At 48.2% G+C, this 23,519-nt stretch overlaps 3 protein-coding genes across 3 annotated transcripts; all 3 read left to right on the top strand.

The window, feature by feature from the left end:
- Window positions 1-273: 273 nt before the first annotated feature.
- ALTATR162_LOCUS433 (uncharacterized protein) lies at window positions 274-2,520 on the top strand (the record flags this gene model as incomplete). The annotated part of the gene is made up of 2 exons (XM_043308027.1): window positions 274-601; window positions 650-2,520. The coding sequence occupies 2 exons, from the start codon at window positions 274-276 to the stop codon at window positions 2,518-2,520; spliced, it is 2,199 nt and encodes a 732-aa protein (XP_043163962.1).
- Window positions 2,521-2,583: 63 nt separating this feature from the next.
- ALTATR162_LOCUS432 (uncharacterized protein) lies at window positions 2,584-4,061 on the top strand (the record flags this gene model as incomplete). The annotated part of the gene is made up of 2 exons (XM_043308026.1): window positions 2,584-3,194; window positions 3,236-4,061. 2 exons carry the CDS (start codon window positions 2,584-2,586, stop codon window positions 4,059-4,061), a joined length of 1,437 nt encoding a protein of 478 aa, XP_043163961.1.
- Window positions 4,062-8,212: 4,151 nt separating this feature from the next.
- ALTATR162_LOCUS431 (uncharacterized protein) lies at window positions 8,213-9,562 on the top strand (the record flags this gene model as incomplete). Its single annotated transcript, XM_043308025.1, has 1 exon — window positions 8,213-9,562. The coding sequence occupies one exon, from the start codon at window positions 8,213-8,215 to the stop codon at window positions 9,560-9,562; it is 1,350 nt and encodes a 449-aa protein (XP_043163960.1).
- Window positions 9,563-23,519: the final 13,957 nt, after the last annotated feature.

Genomic DNA, 23,519 nt, shown 5'->3' with positions numbered 1-23,519 from the left:
AATTGGTATGGAATCTGTCGCGCGTGAGATTCATTTCTACACACTCTTTGAAGTGGTCTACTTAACCCGCAGCTCGGAAGCAAGAGACCAACTAGCCGACATCCTCGTCAAAACTTACGCAAAGCTTTTTAGGTTCCTGGCTGAGGCAAAGGCTACTACGGCGAGCACACCATCACTCGCTTCGCCAAAGCCATCTTGAACGAAGGTAGGCTGATGATATTCGTTATTGATTTACGAAACAGACCAAATATACACTTAGGTGGAGTTGATGCAATGATATCGTCCGTTGACAGCGAACGCGCTCACATCGAGCAAAACGCACGCGTGATTGATAAGCAAGACTCGGATGAGAATGCACTGTCGATGAGCAAAAGCCACCAGGACCTCGCGCAGAAGCTGGAAAATTGGAAGGTTCCGCTCGAAAATATCGCTACCGACGTCTCTGAGATCAACGATCACGTCAGAGCAAGCGAGCAAATCAATATCCTGAAATGGATATCCCCAATCCCTTTTGCAAGCCATCATGATCGCGCAAGAGACGGTCGGCTCACAGGAACTGGGCAATGGCTCCTCAACAAGGACGCATTTGGACAGTGGGATAGTATTGAGCTGCATCCAGTACTCTGACTGCATGGAATCCCTTGTGCAGGCAAGACAAAGCTTACATCATTAGTCGTCGATCATGTTAGCAAGTCGATTGAGCCTTCCGTTGATGCCCTCGTATACTTCTATTGTACCCGGGATACGGCTGAGCCAGAGCGCGCTGAGCCTGGCCAGATCCTCAGGTGCCTGGCACGTCAGCTTGCCTATTATCAACCCAGTTCAACGATCCGAACTGACGCCGTGGAGCGATATGAAGCCTTAACTCTTGGCGGAACTCAGGCCCGTGACCTTGGGGTTGATGATACCCTCAACCTGATCGCAGAGCTTGCGGCAGATTTGGCATCCTTAACGGTTATAATCGATGCATTGGATGAATGCAACGACATTCCAGCACTTTTGGGGCACTTTGGAACGATTATGGGGAGACATGAGCGGGTCCGGCTCTTCTTGACAAGCCGAGACGACAAAGCGATGTCAGAGTGGCTGAAAACCGATCCGCATCAAGACATACTAATTGGACAGAATTCCGGCGATGTCAGATCCTTTGTAAGGTCGGAAGTTGAGAAGAGCCCGAAATTGACCCAACTATTTTCCGGGAATGTCAGCCCGGACTTGAAGGACAAAGTCATTCAGATCCTGACTGATGGTGCACAAGGAATGTTTCGTTGGGTTTCCCTTCAGCTACAAAGAATCACTAGCCCGGGCCTTAACACCGAAGAGGATGTACTCAACGCGCTTTCCGAGCCGCTAGAGGGACTCGCAGCTGTCTATGGAAAGATTTACGAGCAGATCAACCATTCCGGCTCAGAGAGCAAAGCTTTGGCTGAAAGAGCTTTAAAGCTTCTCACTTGCTGTTTACAGCCATTGTCGACGACTTCGTTTCTCGCCGCCATCTCTCTACCGAAAGAACCCAGATTGGATGCTGGTGCACTCGGAACACTCTGTTGCAACCTCGTTGTCGAGGACAAAGAGCTGGGGATTTTTCGATTTTCCCATCAGTCCGTTCGTGAATACCTCGAGGAGAGACCGGACTATGCTGTTCTAGACATTAATGCGGTCGCTGCTCAGATCTGCCTGTCATACTTGACCAAACTAAAGCTGGTGGGTAGATCTATTCGCGGTACAGTTTCGACAGTCCCAAAGAACTTTGATCCCCTGAGTGAAGGAAAACATAATCTACACGACTATGCCGCATTATTCTGGCCACTCCATATACAGCGCGCTGGCAATTTACGCCAATCATCTGAGATTTCAGCACTGATCACGTCGTTTCTACTCCGACGTCGTGCAAATCCAACCTTTGCCAGCTGGATGAAAGATGCTCCAAGTCTGAGTCGCGATATTCAGTGGTCGGGGTCTGCGCAGACAGAATTCTACTGGGATCTTCGCAACGCTCTTGATGATTGTTTGTGCGAGCCTCTAAATCCATGGTTTGTCGCCTGTGTCTTTGGCATACCTGAAGTTATTGAAAATGGGATTCCGCCCCCGCGAATAATGCACAATGAGAACGGACTTCGGTCACTTCATCTTGCATGCTCATATCGCAATGTTGAGGTAGTCCAACTGCTTCTAAGTAAAGGAGAAGATTTGGACGGCAAAGATGTCTACGGCCATACGCCATTGTTTCACGCTGTTCCTGACGCGAAGATCACACAATTGCTTCTGGATCACAATAATGATGTTGAGATCTCAGAGGAGATCATCCTCAAGGTGATTCGAGAGAGTGCAAGGTCTTCCGAAGAGGAGGGGATCGGATTACTGGAGCAGCTACTGAAGCGAGGAGGTGAGGCATCAATCACCGAAGATACGATTGAATATGCCGCTTCTTCGGGGGGTGGCAAGCTCTTCGCATGGCTTCTTGATCAGGACATCGACATGGAGATCACGCAGAGTGTTCTCCGAAACGCGGCAATGTAGTCTAGTACTACCGTTTTACGCTACCTTCACGAGCTAGAACCGGATCTCCGAGCAACGCCTGATATGTTAACCGCAACTGCGGCCAACTGTTTTGAGGAAGCACTTGAAGCGCTCTTAGATATGTTCGATGAACCTCAGATCCCCGTGGAAGTTCTTCGAAGCGCTGCGTCCAATAGCACCATTAAGATGCTGGATATAATATTCCGAGAAGACCCGGATATGGAGATTCCACAAGATATCTTACAGAGTGTGGCGAAGAATCGCAACCATGGCGCAAGAATGATGGAATATCTCTTGAAGCGAAAGCCAGAACTCGACGTGACGTGGGATAGTCTCCTCTGTGCAGCAGCCAACACAACATCCGAGCAAGCTGTGGGTGTGACAAAGCTACTTTTTGCCCATGATCCGACTCTGGACATCAAAGAAAGCGTGCTCCGTACCGCAGCGAGGTATGGCAATAAAGATATGCTCCGATGTCTGCTAGACCACCAACCGGCGCTGCAGATCTCGCAAGAGCTAGTCGGTTTCGCAGCCAGAAACTGGATTCCAGGTCAAGGCGAGTGTGCAGTCGACCTTCTTCTCGAGAGAAACCCAAACGCTGTGGTGGATATGGATCTCGTGATTGCGGCTGCAGCGCGAGTCAACAAGCCCGAATTTGAGCTGCTCTGGAACAAGTCTGACCGGCCGAAGGTTACTCAAGACCATCTAATTGCAGCCTCTTCTATTATTACCCTGACATCCTCGAGTTTCTGCTTGGTAAAGATCTCGAGATCATCCCCAGCGAGGAATGCTTCCAGAATCCTCTTGGAGGTGAATCCTTGGCGGCAAAGCAAATACTAGACTTGCTCCTGAGACGCAGTAAGGACTTTGTTCCCTCTGAAGCAACTTATTCTGCGGCTATAGAAGGTAACAGCGAGACATCAGTTTACTTTCTTGGCAAATTCAAAACGCTTGCGCCGACAGAGCAAACTTGGAAAAATGCCGCGTGCCTTGACGATGAAAATTCGAGAGGCGGATGCACAGTCCTACGAATCCTCTGGGGTAGAGGACTGCGACCTGCCAATTTGGCGGCTTTGGTTGAATCCGCCGCGAGAAAAGGAAACGTGGCCTCGGTCGAGTTCCTCCTCCAACAGAATGCCATCCAGGGTATGAAGGAGCGGTGGCTGCCAATTGCCCAATTAATGCAAGCGACTGCAGAGCGACCCACGAAGATAGTACGAGACTTGCTCGACAAAGGCATTGACCCCAACACTAAATCAGATGTCGAAGGCCGCACACCACTGCTAACGGCTGCTCTACTAGGTCGTGAAGAGGTCGTGGTTATACTACTCGAAACAAAGGCCGTGGATTTTGAGACGAAAGAATTCGTATTCGGGCGAACGCCACTAATGTGTGCGGCAGAGCAAGGTCATACAGAGGTTGTAAGACTCTTGCTAGAGAAAGGAGCTGATAAGTGTGTAACGGATGCCCAAGGAAAGACGGCCTTTACACTCGCGAATGAGTCAAGTCTTAATAACGACGTCGCGGAGTTATTGCAATAGTAGTGTGCCGGTGCACAGGGTTCCCTAGTGCGTTTCTATCCAATGTTCAACTATTAGGACTACAAGAAGGACAGCTTCTCCTTAACATAAGAGGTATCATCGATTATTATTGACCTCTACTATCCACTATCCACTCCTACTAATTGTCCTGCACACACTACCTGGATCGATCGATCACTCACTCACTCCCTTTTGCATGTATTGCCTTGTATTTGTTTAGAGCTTAACACTCCTCTCCTGTACCTAAAACTAGAACAAGATTACACATCTTGCCAACTTCTCTACCACCTGCCGTACTAGTGACTACTCAGCTCGTAGGGATTACGTCTTCATAACCTCATACACCCGTACATTAGTAGAGGCTTAGGTAAGTAACTAAGGTTAAAAGCGCTTCTAAACCGTAGGATAGTTCTGCTACCTAGCTCTAAAAACACAAAAAGGTCTAAATCTTTGCTTGCGAATAGGGTTATAATTGCGGTACTTGTGAGCTGTTGCGACGAAGTCGTTGTGAGGATTCGTTCTAGGGCGTTGGTAGATACAAAATCGCTAGACCGGAAGATGTCATCCTAGTACTGCGCTATCTCCTCGGTTGAGCTGGTGGAACCCCCCCAGCGAAATGGTTGCTGGTGCTTCTGATACGGTACATGTGTTTTGGCGACGGCACGCTTCTGTCGTTTAAGGTATTGGTTCATTGCGGTGATTGGTATGTGCAGCGTGTTCTCCAAGTTTGCTTTCTCGACGTCTGCTTCAGCTTGCTTGCGCTTGAGCTTTAGTATGTCTAGGGGGAAGGAAGCGTCGCTTAGTGAGCATGTGGCTGGGACTGCGGAGGAGATACTATGTCTGTTAAATAAACCCGCACTTTTACTGATTGTCTCCTTGGCAGCAGAGATCCTGAAGGCTTGACCACCGAGGAATACTCCGGCTCCGTACTAGCTGCCAGAGTCATGGTGAGCAACCATTTCGCATGCCACAGTACTGCGCCAGGATCCCCATGCCACGTAAGTTTAGATGATGAACCGACTTCACGCCAACTTCATAATCCGGCAGTTCTTGCTGTGAGATGAAGCGCTCGAGGGCTACGTAGGAATTGGGAGCATAGCAGAAGGCGCTGTTGACGTCTAAAGGTAGTGCCCGAACTGCAACTGGTGTGACGAGGCAGTCAATGTATGAGGACGAACCAGCGTTGGGCGCGGTGGGCCAGCTGGGAAGCGAAGGACCGGCACCTGATGGCGAGACTGGCAGCGACCTGGCAGAGCGCAAAGAGGCAGCTGGAAATACCGTCCAGGTCGAGCGGAGTGCGCGACATGGCCACTGAGGGCACCAAGACGTGTCTTGCGATGGACCGAGCTGATTATCCACAATTGCAGGCTCGACGGAGCGCCTCAACCAGCCTCGCTGGACCCACATGGGCTGCATCTCTCCAGTCTCCGCGCGGCTCAGTAGCGCAGGCTGGGGTATGCCGCCAATTAGACAAAACGACACAAGTGGTGAAGCCAACAATGTGACTAACACTCGCCAACACGAAATCCACGTATGCGCATTATGCTCTTCCATTGAGCAGTTTGTTTCGAGATCCGCATGAAATGCGACCCAATGGCCTTGGATTTAGGGCATCTTGTCTATAGCTAATGTGGCTCAAGACACAATTGTTGCAGTCATCGCCGCCATTCAAACGAGGGCTACCAAAGCACCGCTCCTCAACGTGCCGGTCCGCGCCCACAATGTGCACCGCTCGCTCCTCCTACCTATGGAAACTTAGATGAGGTCTGGACCTTGTGAGAACACGCCTGTACACGTTGGCACTCTGAATATCTGCACGCTGAGTTTTCGTCAGGAGGGCACCAATTGACGTGGCCCCCTTGATCTTTCCTTCCGTTATTTTTCAATCTGTCTTGCCGAGCAGCTTCTCCAGTGCGCCGCCTCCAGTTCGCTCTCACACTCATGTCAAGGCTGCTGGTACTAGTGGCCATCATTCATGCCAATCAATCATGCATTCGAGTTCAGTACGGTGCAGCTGCTCAAGGCGAACGAGTCGCGGCACTGAGTCTTGGAGCAAGCTGCAGCCGAATGATCTAGCCCCAGGCCGGGATGCCTAATTAAATTCTTTGGCTTTTAGCGCGCTCAACACTGTAGCACGTTCCACTCAGGCCCACCTGAGGTGCTCTAGCACCAAGGGGAAAGTTGGAAATAAGCTGCTGCAACTAGTAGGAAGTCGTCAACAATCGCAGTGCCACTCGCCAGCTTACTGGACAACAAATAAACCTCATTGCTAAGTATATTAACAACGCTAAGCTTGATGAGAAGGCTTGCAAATAAATGAATTCGACTTTTATACCTTTAGAAATAACTTCTACAGCCAGAATTACTATACAATCGACATTGAGACGGGTGGGTGCGGGGCATCCCACCATCAGCTTATTTCCAACTTCCCCCTTGCTACTAGAGAGGTGCTACTTTTCACCCTTTTTCCGGCACGGTTCGCTGTGCCGTGTTTAGCTTGAGCACTGCGCATGATCCACTTGCGGTTGTCAGGTACCGAGTAATCCCACCAGGCTGTTTAACGGCTACGTGATATTCAAGCACCTGCCAAGGCGGCATACCGAGACGACATCTCCATGTGCCCTGCTTTAACAGCAAAGAACCCAGCTGCAGGATGCGCTATAGATAGTTGCAGCACGTCGCAACTCTAGAGGAAGAGGCTGATTTGGTCGCTTAGATGGCAAGACAATTCTGTTTTCACGAGGAAGCGACTCAGCGTTAGGTAATTGAGACGTATTGGTCGAACGAAGAGACGCGTAAGATCTCGGTACGGTGCGCATTTCGCTTGCCTGCGCAGATCGCTTGCCGATCACAATAATTCAACAACCTTCACGATGATCGCTCAAACTCCCCGCGCTAAGGCCGAAGAACAAAAATCTACCAGCCTCGCAGTGGCAATTTGTTCATTCGATCGTTTCGGTCGAATTTTTATCAGAAACTGAACAGCTGGCAAAATTTATATGCTCAGAATCGAACCGATGGAAAAACTGTTTCGCAATCGGTTGAGTCAGTTTTACCTGTCCATATCGTCTGTCCTCAAGTCTGCTGATAAGCACTGGGGTGGTTGTAGTGGCTTGAGCCATGACATGACAGGGGTATTGAAAATCCTTCCAGCTGAGTCATGAGCTTTAGTAAGGAAAATGGTCATGCTCAGAACAACATGAGGTATGAATCGTTCTTGTCCAGCCACACAAGATGGACTTCTTGTCATGCCCCTCTAAACAACTTCATTAGGGCTGGATAGCTCGTTTCCTCCACATAGCAACCATCGCACCTTGACTCCCTAAACGATTCTTGAAACGATCTCATTGTCAAGAAAAGGAAATTGAATGGTTGTATCAAAGCTGGGGCCCAAGCCGAGGAGGATCGAGTCATGGTATTTAAGTTGGAAAGTGGGAGCACATCCTGTGGATCTTGGTGGAGAGCCCCCAGACGACTGCTCGTCCTGCCACTACATCACTCTCGCTCACCCTATGAGGCACAGAAACCAGCCCTTGGATCTTTCCACATGGCAAACATACCCCATAAGTAATTAGCTGAAATAGGTCCTAGGATAAGGGTGATCTCCGCGGGCATGAGTCGGGAATAAGATATACCAACGCAAAGCTTGCGTTTAGCCTAGATGCATGTAGTGTAGTCTTAGTTACTGTCAAGCATAGCGCACTTGCATAACGCACCCCAGGCCAATAGATTTATAGACTTACTGGTTGTTCTTACGTTATTATAGCGCTGTGCTGGTGTTCGTTCAAATTACCCTATTGCACTGCTCCCTTTCCTCTAATTTACTCAAAACATTTTGCTACACTCTCGAGCGATTGTTTTTTAGTCTTCGATATACGTCTCCTTCGAGCGCCCTTGAGCTACTCACACCTTCTACGACGCTCTCATAGCCCTTCGAACGGACACATCGATACACTATCCGACAATCACGCATTCTTCCCCCAACAGAATAAATAAAATCGAGTACTAGGGGGCTTGGCCGCTCTGAATCATAATGACTTTCTGAGAAATTCAAATCTTGCATGGTTTCTTCTCAACTCGGTCCCCTTTGTACCAAGGTACAGACTGTGGTCTGTTTCCTCGACTTCAACAGGACTCGAGCTGCATCCGACATGGCTATCTTCGAATCCCATGCGACGCTCACAAAGCGCTACTCCCCTTTCCCAAACAGCCTGGATCCATTAACTCCAAGCTTCAAGAAGGGCCTTATTCCTGTTGCTCTCTGCGCGGTGCTATCATTGATATCGGTGACGGCCCTCCTCGTATTCATCACCCATCGATTGATTTCATGGCGCAGACATTACAAAGCGTATGTTGGATACAATCAATACGTCATCCTCATCTACAACCTCCTACTGGCCGATCTCCTACAGTCGATTGCCTTCTCGATCACCTTCCATTGGTTGCGTCTCAATAGAATCGTGGCCCTTACCGCACCTTGCTTCATACAAGCATGGTTCATGCACCTTGGGGATGTGGCCAGCGGATTCTTCGTCCTCGCAATTGCGATACATACTTGGATGAGCGTAGTGAAAGGCTACAGGATGCCATACAGGCGGTTCGTCGTTGCAATCCTGTTCATTTGGCTGGCCGCACTGACCTTGACGGTCCTGGGGCCGGCCACGTTTGGAAATCGTTTCTTTGGCCGCGCAGGAGGCTGGTGTTGGGTTTCAGCCGAGTTTGAAAAGGAGCGCCTGTATCTTCATTACCTGTGGATCTTCATCTTCGAGTTCGGCACCATGGCCGTATACGGCCACATTTTTGTCCATCTCCGAGGCCGAATTCGAAGCATCATGAATAACGACACCACCAAGCTCTTTCGAGCGACAACGTTCATGGTACTGTACCCAGCCGTATACGTCATCCTAACTCTCCCCATCGCCATTGGACGAATGGTCGTAATGACAGGAACAGAGATGCCGGATGCATTCTTCTGTGTTGTTGGCACACTTCTCACCTCTTGCGGTTGGATTGACGCACTTCTCTATACCTTGACAAGGCGCATCCTGGTCTCGAACGAGATGTCAGTACGCCAGCACACCTACAACCGGAATGTGACAGCCGTAACAGCAAATGCAACTCGACCCGGCGACGACTTGGGCCTGCAGTCAATTCCCAAAGACGCCACCACCGGCACGGCACGCACCGTCACAATCGTGGGCGGTGCGGGAAACCGCATATCGCGATTCGTCGACAATCGCCGCCGCAGTGTAATCCGAGAACAACACAACCACCTCGATACACTCCGCGAAAGCAGCACTTCGGGATCGCAGGACTCGATTATCAAAGCTGGACCTACGTCGAATGCTATATGTATCGTTACCGAGACCCACCTTCAAGTCGAAAGCACGCCTTACGATAGTAACTACAACTACAATAATGTAGAGAGTTGTCTGCAGTCGGGCAATCAAAGCGATAGCGGGTCTAGTGTAGCCTCGCTAGAAAAGATAAGGCACGTATAGCACTAGTAGGAAGCCTTAGTTAATAGGGTTAATGTATCGTTTATGAGGTATGTTAATACTGCGTAAGTGCATTTAGTCTTTAGTCTTGCCCCTACATCTAGCGCCTATTACTTTTAATTAGTCTAGTATTTGTTTTAGCTTTACTTTAGTATATGTCCATTTAAGCTAGATTAGTATCTAAGACTAAAATCCTGTTCTATAACGTGGTTTACAAGCGAGTGACGCACCTAAGCGAGTGACGCACTTTTGCTAAGACCTCACCAAAACCACGACTACACACGACTGTACAGCACCGTTAACAATAGTAATTAGAAATCGTAATACACTATTCTACTCAGAATCTACTTCTGCATCCTGCTTACATGTGCGCGAGTTGTGTCCTACCTCGCCGCAGCGTCCACAGCGTCTTTAAGACGATTCGCCTACTTTAACGCGCGCCTTCTTCTTTGCCTTCTTCCTATTGCTGCGCGCGCTAAACTCCTTTAGAGTTGTTAGTTGAAGACCTTCCTCTACTACAAGGGTCCCCTCCTTCTATACTCGCTTTCTTTTATACAATTTACGTCGCGTAGCGGCCTTGTTAGCTGCTTTAAGCTTAGCGATACGCTTTTGCGACAACACTAAAGCATGCGCTATTATCTCTGCGCCTTTAGAGAGGCTTTTCACTGCCTTAACTATTAAAGTAGGCGAGCTATCTATATGCCTCTAAAACCTCTCGAGAACTAGCTTCGTTTAAGACCCTAGTTCTACGGTATTGCTTAGGGTTTGTAACTGCTAGGGACTGTCCTCGACCGTAGGTAACGGTGGAGTACGCAGGCGGACGTCGAGCATTAATATAACAGCCTCTAGATCGAATAGAACTAAGCTAGCGCCTTAAAAGCCTCCTAGGATATTACTCCTTGTAATAGAGGCCTTGTAGGCAGCAATAAAGCACGGTAAGAACTCTATTTTTGTGATGTGGGTAATCTTGTTGCGCATCAGCTTCTCGGCTTAGCACCTATACGCCTTCTTTAGCGGCGTAAAACAGCTAACGTTAAGCGGCTGCAGTAGGTGCGAGGAGTGTAGAGGCATGCAGAGGGTAATAATCTTCTTCTCCTCGCAGAGCTAGTAGAAATTAATTAAGCTGTAGCTCTTGTAACTGTTAAGAACTAGCAGGCAGTAGCTGCTAACAACCCTCCCCTTTGTATACCTGTTAAAGTGCTCTAGCTACTTAATACTAAGCTTGTTTATCGTCTAGCCGTTCTTAGAGACTGCAATTACCTAGTCTTAAGGTAGGCTCTCCTCCTTGTACTAGGCGGAGAGGTAGTGCTTGCCTTAGAAGATAATAAAGGGTAGAATCGCCTACCCCGTCGCGTTTATGCCCTAGATAGCTGTAACCTACTCCTAGTTGCCCTGCTGCACTGTCTTTAGCCGTCCTTAACAGTTTGCTGCTGTAACTACTAAGCTAGTTAATATTACGCCTATTATAAAGCCAGTCTTATTAAAGTTGTACGTGTCTTTGTCCTAGATGCCGTACTTAGCCTTCGTATTCTGTACTAGGCGGAACTAGCCTTGTATAACCTTAGGATCCTCGCAGAGGGCTCTACTATAGTCGTACTTTAGATTAAACTTAACTTTAAGCTTAGGGCGACGCTTTACGAAGTTTGCAGCCTACTTCTTGCTAACTAGCTTCTAATTACAGATCTTAAGCAAAGAATTAGCTATCTCTTTAACGTTAGCGAGCCTAGGCGGATATCCTTGCTCTACTAGCTTAAGAACATGCCTAACAATTGCTACCTCTTTAGATCCTCGAAGAGCTATTAAGTTAGGCGCGCGATCGCGTCGTTGAGGCGTCCTAGCGAGTCGCCTTTGTAGTGTTGCTTCAGAGACGCTATAGATAGCTCTAGCGCGTCGCGTCGTTAGTGTCGCGTCTCTTTAGATAGCCTGTATCGCAAGCTGTATATCTGCTTCGTTTAAGATCATTTTTACGCTGTTGCGTTAAGGCATTACGACTTAATTGAAGTTTGGTAAGGTCTTGGCAAAAGTGCGTCACTCGCTTGGGTGCGTCACTCGCTTGTAAACCACGTTAACCTCTTTAATTCTTAACGTGCCCCACTATCGAGATGCGCACACTATCAAAATGCGCACGAAATACAGCAATCCATGTTCGCATGCGAATAACTCAACACTACAACAAGCTATCTACGCGTTTAATAGCTTGAATTAATCCTCTACTTCTGCTGTATCTTTCTTGCATGTGCGCTTATTATGTCCTGCCTCGCCGCAGTTCTTGCAGCGTTAGATACCTCTTGCACTACCACCTGCGCGCACCCTCTCCTAACGCCTCTCTACCTCTAACTAGATCTTAACATCCCTTTGCTTAACTATATCCTCTGCCTCTGCCTGCAATAGGGTCCCTCCCTTCTGGATTTGCTTTTTCTTGCGCTTTTTACGTTTAGATGCTGCCTAGTTTGCCTCCTTAAGGTTAGCTATTCTAGCCTCTAGCAACGTGTGTAAGTGCACCTTTAAAGTTAATCCCTTTTTAACCTGCAACACTATCTTAATAATAGAATTAGGTAATAATTCCTTGTAATCTGTTATCCTCTTAACAATCAGCGTTGTTTAAGCCTCTATCTCCTAGGCGTTACTTAGTGTTTTAGGTTCCTAAGGGGTAGGCCCTAATGCAGGTAGTGTTAGCGTACGAGGCTGTACTTTAAGCCTAGATAACACTACATCTAGGTTATGTAGGACTAAGCTAGTTGCTCGAAAGCTTAATAAGATATTGTTCTTTAAGAACGCCTTGTTAAATATTAGCCTAAAGGCAGCTAGGAAGGCTTTCTTGTCGATGTAGTAGATGTAGCTGTCTGCTAAGCCCCTAACTTCCTTCTTATACGCCTGCTTTAGCGGGGCAAAACAACCTACATTAAGTAGCTGTAGGATGTGCGATAAGTGTAGAGGCATGCAGAGGGTAATAATATTGCTTTCCTTACACAGATCCTAGAAGGCGAGCGACTTATAGCTCTTATAGCTATTAATAATAAGCAGCTAGTAACTACCTACTGTGCGAGCCTCTGTATACTAGATAAAGTGCTGCAGCTATGCAAGACTAAGCTCGTTTATTATCTAGCTATTCTTACTAACTCTTATCCTCTAATCTTTAGGGTTGTGATACTAGGCCTAGTTATAGTTCTTTGCCTTAAAGATAAAAAAGGGTAGGATAGACTACCCTATCGCGTTAATGCTAGCAATTAGCGTTGCCTACTTACGATCGCTAGGCTAAACACTAAGTAGCTTAAGACGTCTCTTAGAGGCTGTTACTACCTTAACAGACCCTCTAACGCCTATCTAGAAGCTAGTCTTATTAAAATTATAGACGTCTTTATCTAGAATCCTATACTTAGCCTTAACGTTGTGTACAAGATTAAACTAGGGCCTAATAATAGCTAGGTCGCTGCAGAGGACTCTCTAGTAATCCCGCTGTCTTGTTACCTAAGATTTAATCTTAGGTCTCTAGCGTACAAGCCTGTAGGTCTAGTTTTCTCTAACCTAGCTACTACTACGTGTAGCTAGTAGTTAGTTAGCTATTTCTCGCACATAGTTAAGCGTAGGGGCGAAGCCTCGCGCGTTAAGCTTCCTTATATATTATATAATTACCTCCTCTTTATGTCTCTAGAGTTTTAATCAGTTAGGTTAAGTATCGCGTTGTAAAGCCTTCTTAGCGCGTTAATTGCGGAGAGTGCTTTTATGTATATCGTAGCGATGCGCGGCTTGTCGCTAGGTAAGCGACGCGTTAGATTTCATAGCTTGGATAGCCTAGATAACTCTATCTTTAGTAGAAAGTAGTTTAAGATTTAGTAGTTAAGACATTGTAATAGAGAGTTAAAAGTAGTAGGGGCTTAGCAGAGTGCGCATTTTAATAGTGTGCGCATCTCGATAGTAGGGCACGTTATTTAAACTCTAGATAATATAACATAGGATAGTAGAGGCTAAGTATTATAAAGGTAGTAAGAAGAGAAGATATGTTACGGGGGCGGCAGGCAGGAGGGATAGGTGTGTAAGGGGCTACGCTCGGGGAGCTATCGCACAGGTATACTGGAGTTGTATTCGATAGAGAAGAGAACTACAGGTAGCTAGGGTTCTGAAGGTCGTTCAGGGGGCGGCGGCTCGGGATAACCTTCCGCCGGGCTCGCTTGCACAGAATCCGGGTGCTCAGGGGGGGCACCCGGAATCTGTGCACAGTGCGCCTCGCGCACGTGACCGAGATATCATCGAGGACTCACCAACTAGGCTCCAGCCCATCACATTACCCCCCTCCTCCCCTCCTTTTTAGGGGGTATCTCGTCGAAACCCTTCTGGTAGGCGTCCTTCTTCGTCTCGGTATTCTCTCGTATATTCTTCCCATCGATCTAGGGCTTCTGTATTCTCTAGGATTTCTACTAGTTCGAGGGTTGTCTGGTGGTATCCTTTCCACTTGACGTCGAAGTACAGTTTCCATCCACGTCCACGGCGTCGCAGTTGCTCTTCCAAGATCTCCTCCACTACCCACTCGTCCTTACCATCGATCTGTAGCGGTAGTGGCTGGTAGTCGTCCTGAACCTGGCTAGGCAGTGGGTCGGAGTTTGCTAGGCGTAATCTGTCGACATGGAAAACAGGGTGATGGCCTCTCGGGGTGTCTAGCTTGACTGAATGGCTATCAATTACTTCAATTACCGTGTATTTAGCGCTTTTCTAGTCTAATTTTCGTGACGGACGGCCTGTTTGGTATTGCTTGTCGAGTTTTAGCTAAACCTTATCGCCGACCTTATAATTCCTTGCTTCCTTCCGGTGCCTATTAGTCTGCTTTTCTTGTTCAGCTTGCGCTGCAGCCATGCTCGCTTGTGCTAGCTCGAACACGTCTCGGAATTTAGCCACGATGGCCTCAGCCTTGTCACGGTCTAAACGTTCTTCGGCGGTGTACCTTTTCTTTTCGGCTCCTAGCGGGGTGTCTAGCTAGAGAGGATCAACGTTGTACCCATGTTAGAGGAAGAACGGGGCGACTCCTGTCGATGTTGCATCCCTCCCATTAATGGCGATCTGAGCCATAGGGCAGTACTTTACCCAATCCTCTTATAACCAGCTAATAAACGCTCGGATGTATGCTTCCCACACGCTGTTCATTCGTTCTATTGCTCCATCAGTCTGTAGGTGGAAGGCAGTAGAAAGCCGTCGGTTAATCTTAAGGATCTCGCAAAGACGTTCCCACAGGACGCTGACGAACTGGCTGCCTCTATCGGACGTGATCGCGTCAGGCAACCAGTGGTAAGCCACTACTTGTCTGATAAACGCTCGGACTACTGTTTCCGTTCTGATATCTGGTAATGGGATAAAGATAGACCCTTTGCTTAGTCGGTCAGTAACGACTAGAAGGCAGGTCATGCCTTCGCTCTCTGGTAGTCCTTCGATAAAGTCCATTGAGATTTCTTTCCATATCCTATCGGGTAGTGGCAATGGTTTTAGGAATCCCTGGGTACCCTCTCTCCATGGCTTCGTCCTTCCGCAAGTATCGCAGTTCCTTACGTAGCGTCTGATATTATCTGACATACCTGGCCAGAAGAAGTCTCGAGCTACTATCCTGTACGTGATTTCCCTGCCTGGGTGGCCGGCTGAAAGGGAATCGTGTGCTTCGCTGATAATTCGGGTGCGCAACTTCTCGTTGTTGGGCACCCATTTCCTGCTTCGGTATAACAGTTCTCCTTGGTTGTTAACCGAGCACTCTGAGATCGAGCATTTCACGCCCAGGCTGGGAGGGAACCTTCGTTCCTGATCTATCACTGCTTGCATGGCGTTCCTGTATTGCTGATCGTCCTTCAGGGCTTCTAACCATAGCTCTTCGAGCTCATTAGGTTGTTCTAGCTTGTCGCCCTGGCTGGCCGGGCCCTCGGGCTCGACTTGTTCTCCAAGCGCCTCACCGTGGCGCTCTACCTGTTCTACGCTGCTCTCGCTTACGGTAGGAACTAGGTCTTCCGACTGTTCCTCAGTCGGGTTAGGACGTACTCCCGTTCGTCCTACGCGTATCCTCGCGGACATCACCCAGCTCACTGGTAGATCATCTTGTTCCTCACTACTCTCCTCGTAGCACTGAGAGGTCGGCTTCAGGACCTGAATGATACGCTTTTGGAGGCGCTCATCGTCTGCATCCTCAGGTAGGTCCTGCTCTCTGCGTGAGAGTGCATCGGCTCGTACGTTCTGCTTCCCTAGTCTGTACAGGATCTCCATGTTGAACCGGCTCAACATCGCTGCCCAGCGGACTTGACGTTCGCTTAGCATCTTCGGTTTCATAAAGTACTCTAGGTTCTTGTGATCTGTAATCACTTTAAAGCTCTTGACTGAACGCAGTTCAGCGTCCCATTCTTCTAGGCAACGGATAATCGCTAATAGTTCCTTGTCATGAATCTCGTAGTTGCATTCGTGGGCGTTGTTCTTTTTCGAGAAGTACGCACAAGGACGCAGTATCCCCTCGTCGTCGTACTGAGACAACACTCCTCCCACAGCGTAACCAGAAGAGTCGCATTCTAGAACTGTGTCTCGTTCAGAGTCGAACGTCGCTAGGTTAGGTTCCATAGTAAAGATCTCCTTTAGCTTGTCAAACGCTAGCTGCTCTTCATCTCCCCAGGTAAAGCTCACGTCGCCCGTCAAGCGCGTAAGAGGAGCAGCTATCTTTGCGAAGTCTCTAATAAACCTTCGGTAGAAGTTCGCAAACCCAAGGAACGACCGTACTCCTTTCACGGTCTTAGGTGCCTCCCAGTCCTTAATAGCTTTAACCTTGTCTAGATCCATCCTAATGCCCTTCCCTGCGTTGATAATAAAACCAAGGTACTTAGTAGACTTCACCTCGAACTCGCATTTCTTAATGTCTACGTAGAGGCCTGCGTCCTGTAGCTTGCCGAGGACTTTTCGGACGTAATCTTAGTGTTGTTGCAGGTTGCCATCTGTGTAGATCAACACGTCGTCGAGGTAAGCCGAGCAGAAATCATCAAGGTATTCCCTTAATGTCCAGTTAATATACCGTTAAAAGGTGCTCAGGGAATTAGCCATGCCAAACGGAGTCACTAACCACTCGAAAAGACCAAAGCGCGTTCGGAAGGCTGTTTTCCATTCGTCTCCTTCCGCTACACAGATCTTGTAGAAGGCTGCGATCACGTCTAGTTTCGTAAACCACTTCGCCTTGCTTAGGTTGTTGAGCGTCTCTCGGATAAGTGGCAGCGGGTATCTGTCCTTCTTGGTGATCGCGTTTAACGCTCGGTAGTCGATACAGAGGCGCAGCCCTCCTCCCAGCTTTTTCGCGAATAGTACTAGAGCTAAGGCTAGCAAGCTACTTACGCGTATGAACCCCTTCTCTAATAAAGACGTAAGTTCCTTTCAGAGTACTAGGAGCTCGCCTCTTAACATGCCGTACAGTAGGCCCTACGGCGGCTAGGGCTGTTAACCGTTTTTCGTTTCGAGCTTAATTCAGTAGTCTACTCCTAGCCCTCTATAAGGAGGGAGCTTTGCAGCTTCTTTCGGGTTAAAGAGCTCGTAATAGCTCTAATAGTGTTTCGGTAACAATGCTCTTACGTCTACCAATTTCTTTAGTGCTAGCGCCTTATTAATGTCTGCGATAGAGGCAGCGAATATTCGCACTTTAGCCTCTAGATCTCTGGATTTCCTTAGGAGACTCGCGAACGTAGCTGCGTTCACTTGTTAGGGTGCGTTCCTGTTAACAACGCCTTCGTTACACCTTACCTAAATGCCCTTCGAGTAGATAAATAAGCTCCTTTTAGCTGGAGCTATCGTTACGTCTAGGTAGTCCATCCACCCTTTCCCTAAGACGACGTCTTCGTCCATATAGTTGATCACATATGCGTAGGCGACCTCTCGGTGGCCGTGCATATCAAACTCAAATCGAGAGACCTCATTGATCTTCGACAACTTCCCGTCAATTCCTTCAATCAGCCAGGGGGCGACCGAGAAGCGCTCAAGGCGGCTTCGGCGAGCGAACTTCCTACTGACCAGTGCGTAGCACAGACAACCGCTGTCTATTAACGCGGTTGCGTTGTTCACCGTATCCACGATTAGGTGTGCCGTAAGCGGCTTCGTGTTCATGTGCTTTTGTTGAAACTAGTTCCATTCGCTACGTGTTCGCCGATCCATCTTCAGTAGCTCCGAGCCGAGACTCTAGTTCGGAGCTACTCTTTTTCCGAGTCTTCCGAATTGCTACTATCCTCTGTCTCCGCATAACACCTACAGGTAGGCGAAGGCTCGCGCTGAGCTGCTCTGCTCACCTTAGTGTTCCTTGGCTTAACACCCTTCCCACAGTGCCTAGCTATATGTCCTTTCTTGCCGCACGAGTAGCACTCTATCTGATCACTATTCAGTTTCCTGTCTCTCGTGCTTGCCTTACTGACTTTCGTCGGCTCCCAGTCCATGTTCTCGGGCGGAGAAGGAGTTCTCGTACTGTTTCAGTCAACTTGTCGGTAGGAGTTATAGTTATAGTAAGCGCTGAACTCCTTTCAACTACGAGTAGCCATATTTACTCAGTACAGGTTGTCCGAGACACAAGTCGCTTCACGTGCGAATTCTTCAAACGATAGGTCCTCCCTTGCGAGGATTAAGGCCTTCTAAAGCTCTACGCTCAATCCTTTAGAGAACATACTCTTCTTCTGCGCATCGCTAATCCGCACCTCTGCCTGGAGTTCTAATCGATTAAACTCCATGTAGTAATCTCGAATTGAACGTTTTCCTTATCGCAGGTTCGAGAGTTAGTCTAGTGCTTTAGCTTTTAGGTGCGGGTCGTCGTACTGCTAGTTAAGAAAACTCCACAAGTCCTCAATAGAGCCGTATTCTTAGTGCTGTTCTACCCAGGGGAGGATAACGTCTGAAGCTCGTTCAGAACAACGGCTGACTACGTACGCGATCTTCATCCTGTCAGGTGTACCCTAGTAGTCGTTGTACAGCTTCGCCTTAGTCTTGTATCTAAAGGCAGAGTACTTAGACCTGTCCCCGTCGAACAGCTCTAGATAAGGGTACTTCGTCCTCGTGGTGTGTTCTGTTAGCGGTGTTCCTAGCCCTAATTAGCTCTTAGACGACTGCGGGGTTAATTAGGAACCCTGTTGTTCTAAGGCTTCTAACCAAGCGGTTATCAGGGTGAGTAGTTAGACTAGTTAGGCCATTATCTCGGCCGTAGCATTCTGAGGGGTCTTCAGTAAGCTCCTAGGTAACCCTTTCTTTCCCGCTACGCTTTTTACTCTCCGCGCAATCTCGTTAATCATTAGCGTTATCGCAGCTTCTTTCCATCCGTCATTCCTAAGCATCTAAGCGATACTCTGCTCTATTTCATCGCCTAGTACTCCGGCAAGGTGCTTAGCTAACGCGTAGGCAGACAGCTCCTCCGCGTTGAGGTTAGGCAAGTTGTCCTCCATGTTCTGATTCCTTATCAGAGGGCTCGTTTCTGTATGTGCCTGCTTCTCGTGCAGGGCTTCCCGATCGGTATTCTCTCCTTCAATCGCTCTAGTCTAGTAGCTAAGCTTCTCGTAAGCTTCCGCGTCGTGGCCTACTCCTCTACGGTAAGGACTAGTAGGGCTTCCGTGGCCTGTTACTGTACAGGGCTTCTATGGCTTGCTCTTGATAGCAAGGCTTATCTAAACGGCTTTTAATTGCCGTTGTGGTCGCGACTTTTGGTAGTTCCTTCAACCTCACGCTCGCGATCTCGTACTGGTCGGTACTTTGACTCAGTATCGCGGCCTATGCCCCGTTCAATAGAGGACCGATAGGACTTCTAACGACAGCTCGCTTCTTAGCCGCAATTCAGCTGTTGCGCAGGGTCGTTGCCTGTTCCTCAAACCTTAGAGGACTAACAGGACTTCAACTGCAATCGCTCACCTCCTTACGAAGGTCTTTTGCAAACAGCAGGACCTACACCTCTGTACTGTCGAGGTATCGCGTAGGGCTTTTACTGAACGGTACTCCGCGCGCAACTAGGATCTACTAGCTGCACTATACACGTTCACCGCTAGACGTCATGCGAGGCCAGTAGCGCGTTGACTGAGCGTCCTACGAAGCTGCAGTCCTAGGCTAGCAATCTTGCAATAGCTTATGCCTAGTTGTTGTTTAAAGGCCTTTCGTGCCTTCGTACAACACCAATCCCGTGCGGCAGATTAACCTACTCGCACGTAACAGAAGAGGCGGTCAAGAAGCTTAACGCGCGTCGCGTTAACAGAGTCTTAAAGCAAGGCTCTGTTAATTGGGATCGAATACAAAATGTAAGGGGCTACGCTCGGGGAGCTATCGCACAGGTATACTAGAGTTGTATTCGATAGAGAAGAGAACTACAGGTAGCTAGGGTTCTGAAGGTCGTTCAGGGGGCGGCGGCTCGGATAACCTTCCGTGGCTCGCTTAAAGAATCCGGGTGCTCGGGGGGCACCGGGAATCGTCACAGGGGCCCTCGCGCACGTGACCGAGATATCATCGAGGACTCACCAACTGGGCTCCAGCCCATCACAAGGTGCACGTGATTAATGTATTTACTACGTATAACTAACAGCACTAGGTTAGGCTAGGATAAGGACGTAGCTTAAGGAGCTTACGACAAGACGCGTGCGCGCAGGAATTTTAGTGTTGCAGGATCTAGGTGCGCTAGTTAGCACCTAGATTCTGTGCAGCTAATTAGCGTAGGCGCTATGTAAGGGGCTACGCTTAGGGAGCTATCGCATAGGTATACTAGAGTTGTATTCGATAGAGAAGAGAACTACAGGTAGCTAGGGTTCTAAAGGTCGTTTAGGGGGCGGCGGCTTAGGATAACCTTCTGCTAGGCTCGCTTGCACAGAATCTAGGTGCTTAGGGGGGCACCCGGATTCTGTAGACAGTGCGCCTCGCGCACGTGACTAAGATATTATCGAGGATTTACTAACTGGGCTCTAGCCTATTACAGCTAAGGTAATAATGCTCTTAGCTAAGTTAATGCGCGATTAGATTACTAGTCTTAAGAGAGCTAACAAGGCAGCGTCTGCGCGTAGACAGCGTAAGAAAAAGCGTATATAGGAGCGTAGAGTCCTTACGAAGGGAGCTAGAGAGGATATACTCGCTTAATATAAGGCTAACTAGTAGGTTGCTCGTAAGCAGCGTTAAGGAGGATGTTACGGCGCTAACCTAGATAGCCTATTAGAGCGCGCTAAGCTGCTAAGCGAGCAGCTGCGCGATCGCTGAAATTCCTGCGCGAACGCGCCCGTCGTACGCCCCTTTAAGCTACGCCCTTTGTCTTACCCCTAACTCTGTACTATTAGCGATATCGTAGTAAATATACCACCATGCACCTCCCTTTCCCCTGCCTGCCGACCCTGAACATTACGAGCCCTATCTATAGGTGCCCGCCCCCGCAGCCCGCTATAGATTGCCCTAAACCCCCTACAACCCTAGACTTAGCTAAAGCCCTTGTAGCTAAGGTGCAGAGAGACCCTAATGCCTGGCGGGACCTGGCAATAACTACTAGTACCTGCAGAGCCTTAAGGCTCCTAGGACGCGCGCACTACTAAGCAAGAGCTCTAGACCTCTGTTATTAAGCGCGATAGAATTATCCGCTACTAGAAGGAGCAACTTGCCGCCGACTAGAAGCAGATTACCTAGCTCGAGATTAAGAAATCTTACCTCGCTGCTGCTGCAAGCCCTGCTGTACAGACCCCCTGCGCTTCTACCTTATCCCCTTAAGCTACTACTAAAGCTTGTATAGATAACCTAGCAAGACCGCCTACGCCTGTTACTACCCTACATTCTAGAACTGCCAGCCTTAGCGAGAAAATACCTAACCTAAAGGAATTTAATAGAACTTAAGACGACCTTTAGCGCTTTGTCTAGCAGATCTATAGTAAGATAACTGCTAACGCTAACTACTTCCCTCTAGCTACAAATTAGATAACCTACGTCGCTAGACGCCTAACTAGAAGAGCCTATTAGCTTATGCTGTCAAGCAATAGAGTCTTTATAGATACGAGATGCACCGCGATAGTAGAAGTAGAGGTATATTGCCTTGTAAGACTAGAGACGAACCGCTGTCGAGCTACAACAGCGGTAAGGTAGGCTAATATACTGCGATTGCTTAGCATACCAGCCCGAACGGGCCCGGAGTAACCTAGTGCCTAACATATGCTACCTAAGATCTAATACGGAATCCCCCAGTTCGTAGACTACCCGCAGATACTTAAATACCTAGAATAAGCGTTTAGGGACCTAGACCGTACCTAGAACGCTCAGAACAAGCTTTTAACCTAAAGCAGAAGAACCCAATTTTAGCACCATTCGCGGAATTCTAGCGCCTAGCACTAGAAGGAGAAATGTTAAGGGGCACCTAACGCCCTTTTGCTATTCTAAGGAATATCTTACGAGCTGCAGGATATGCTCCTGCACAATCTACGCCCCAGGAGTTCTCCGTGATGCTAGCTACCTCTAGAAACTTAACAACCGCTACTATAGCACTAACAGCAAGTCTCCTAACTCACCCCCTATAGCTAGGGCGTTCCTAAGCACCCTCGCTGCAGCCCCAAAGCCTACTGTTACTTAAACGTAACTGCTAAACGACCTAGCTCTCCCCGCTCTAGCCTACTAAGTCAAAGCTCCTAATATACAAACCATAGACCTCTTTCTTGAAGACGTTCCTGCACTAGGCAGCTAGAAGGAGAGAGGGAATGTTTCCGCTGCAGATCAAAATCCCATTTAAGTCGCCTAGTGCCCTAAGCCTAATACTTGCTAGTCTGCAGGAACAATTACTAACTAGCACTAACGCTACCTTAGTCCGCTAGCTACCTACTAGGCTCTCTGCTCTGCGTCCCTGCAGCCTTACTGCCTTGCTAGCCCCCTAGGTCTCTACTACTCTACTGTGCCGCTAGCCTGCCCTCTAAGACGAACTACTTATTAAATAGAGTAAGCCTAAACTAAGTTGCGTACAGGCTCCTAAACAGCGCATTAAGAAACTACTTCCCTTAGTCTAATTATCTGCTACGTCTATTAAGGGACTATTAGTGCACAAGGAAAGTGACTAGAGGTCTAATATAATTATCCTGCCTATTACGCTAGAGATAGGGAAGAAGGCAATACTAACGTACGCTATAACTAATTCTAGAGTAGAGGGTAAAGGATTTATAGACTAAAGCTAGGCTAATAGCTACGGGCTACCTCTAAGGAAGTAAAAGAACCCCTTTAGCATTGTTACGTTTAAGGGCGACATATCTGTTAAGGGGATAGTAACGCACTATATAGAAACTACTATACGGGTAGAGGACTACCTAGAGACAATCCGGCTAACAACGCAGCTAGCGCCCCACCTATAACCTAGAATGCCCTATTAAAGTAACATAACCTAAAGATTAGCTTCGCTAGCTATACGTTAACATTTAAGAGCGAGTACTGCTAGAAACACTGCAACACGCCTAGAAGGCTAAATAAGATCTACGCTCTGCACGAGCTCCCGCCAAAATCCCGCCTAATTAACCTGCTTAACTACCTAAAGCTACTAAGGAATTAAGATATCGCGAAGGTATCGCTGAACGCTTGCGCTGCGTACGCCTAAAGAAACTACTGTATGTTTACGATCACGATCGAACAGATAGATCGCTATCTGTCCTAGCCTAACACGCCTAAGTTACTAGACCTTAAGTCCCTACTGCTAGAGGAGATAAGGGACTTCTAGGACGTCTTCTCGCCTAAAGAAGCAGAGAAGCTCCCTCTATACCGCTTACACGACTATAACATCTGCTTACTTAATAGCAAGACGCTGCCCTTTAGGCTGCTGTACTCTATGTCCTAAGAAGAACTTAAAGCTTTAAAGGAATAGCTAGAGGAGAACCTGCAGAAGGGCTTTATCTAGCTAAGCTCTTTGCCTACTACCTTGCCTGTACTATTTGTTAAGAAGCTAGATAGAGGCCTCTAGTTCTATGTCAATTACTAAGGACTAAACAATATCTTAGTAAAGGACTGC

This window comes from Alternaria atra, assembly GCF_907166805.1.
Source record: "Alternaria atra isolate CS162 genome assembly, contig: 20, whole genome shotgun sequence".
Taxonomy (NCBI): Eukaryota; Fungi; Ascomycota; class Dothideomycetes; order Pleosporales; family Pleosporaceae; genus Alternaria; species Alternaria atra.
This window is presented reverse-complemented; position numbering and strand designations above follow the sequence as displayed.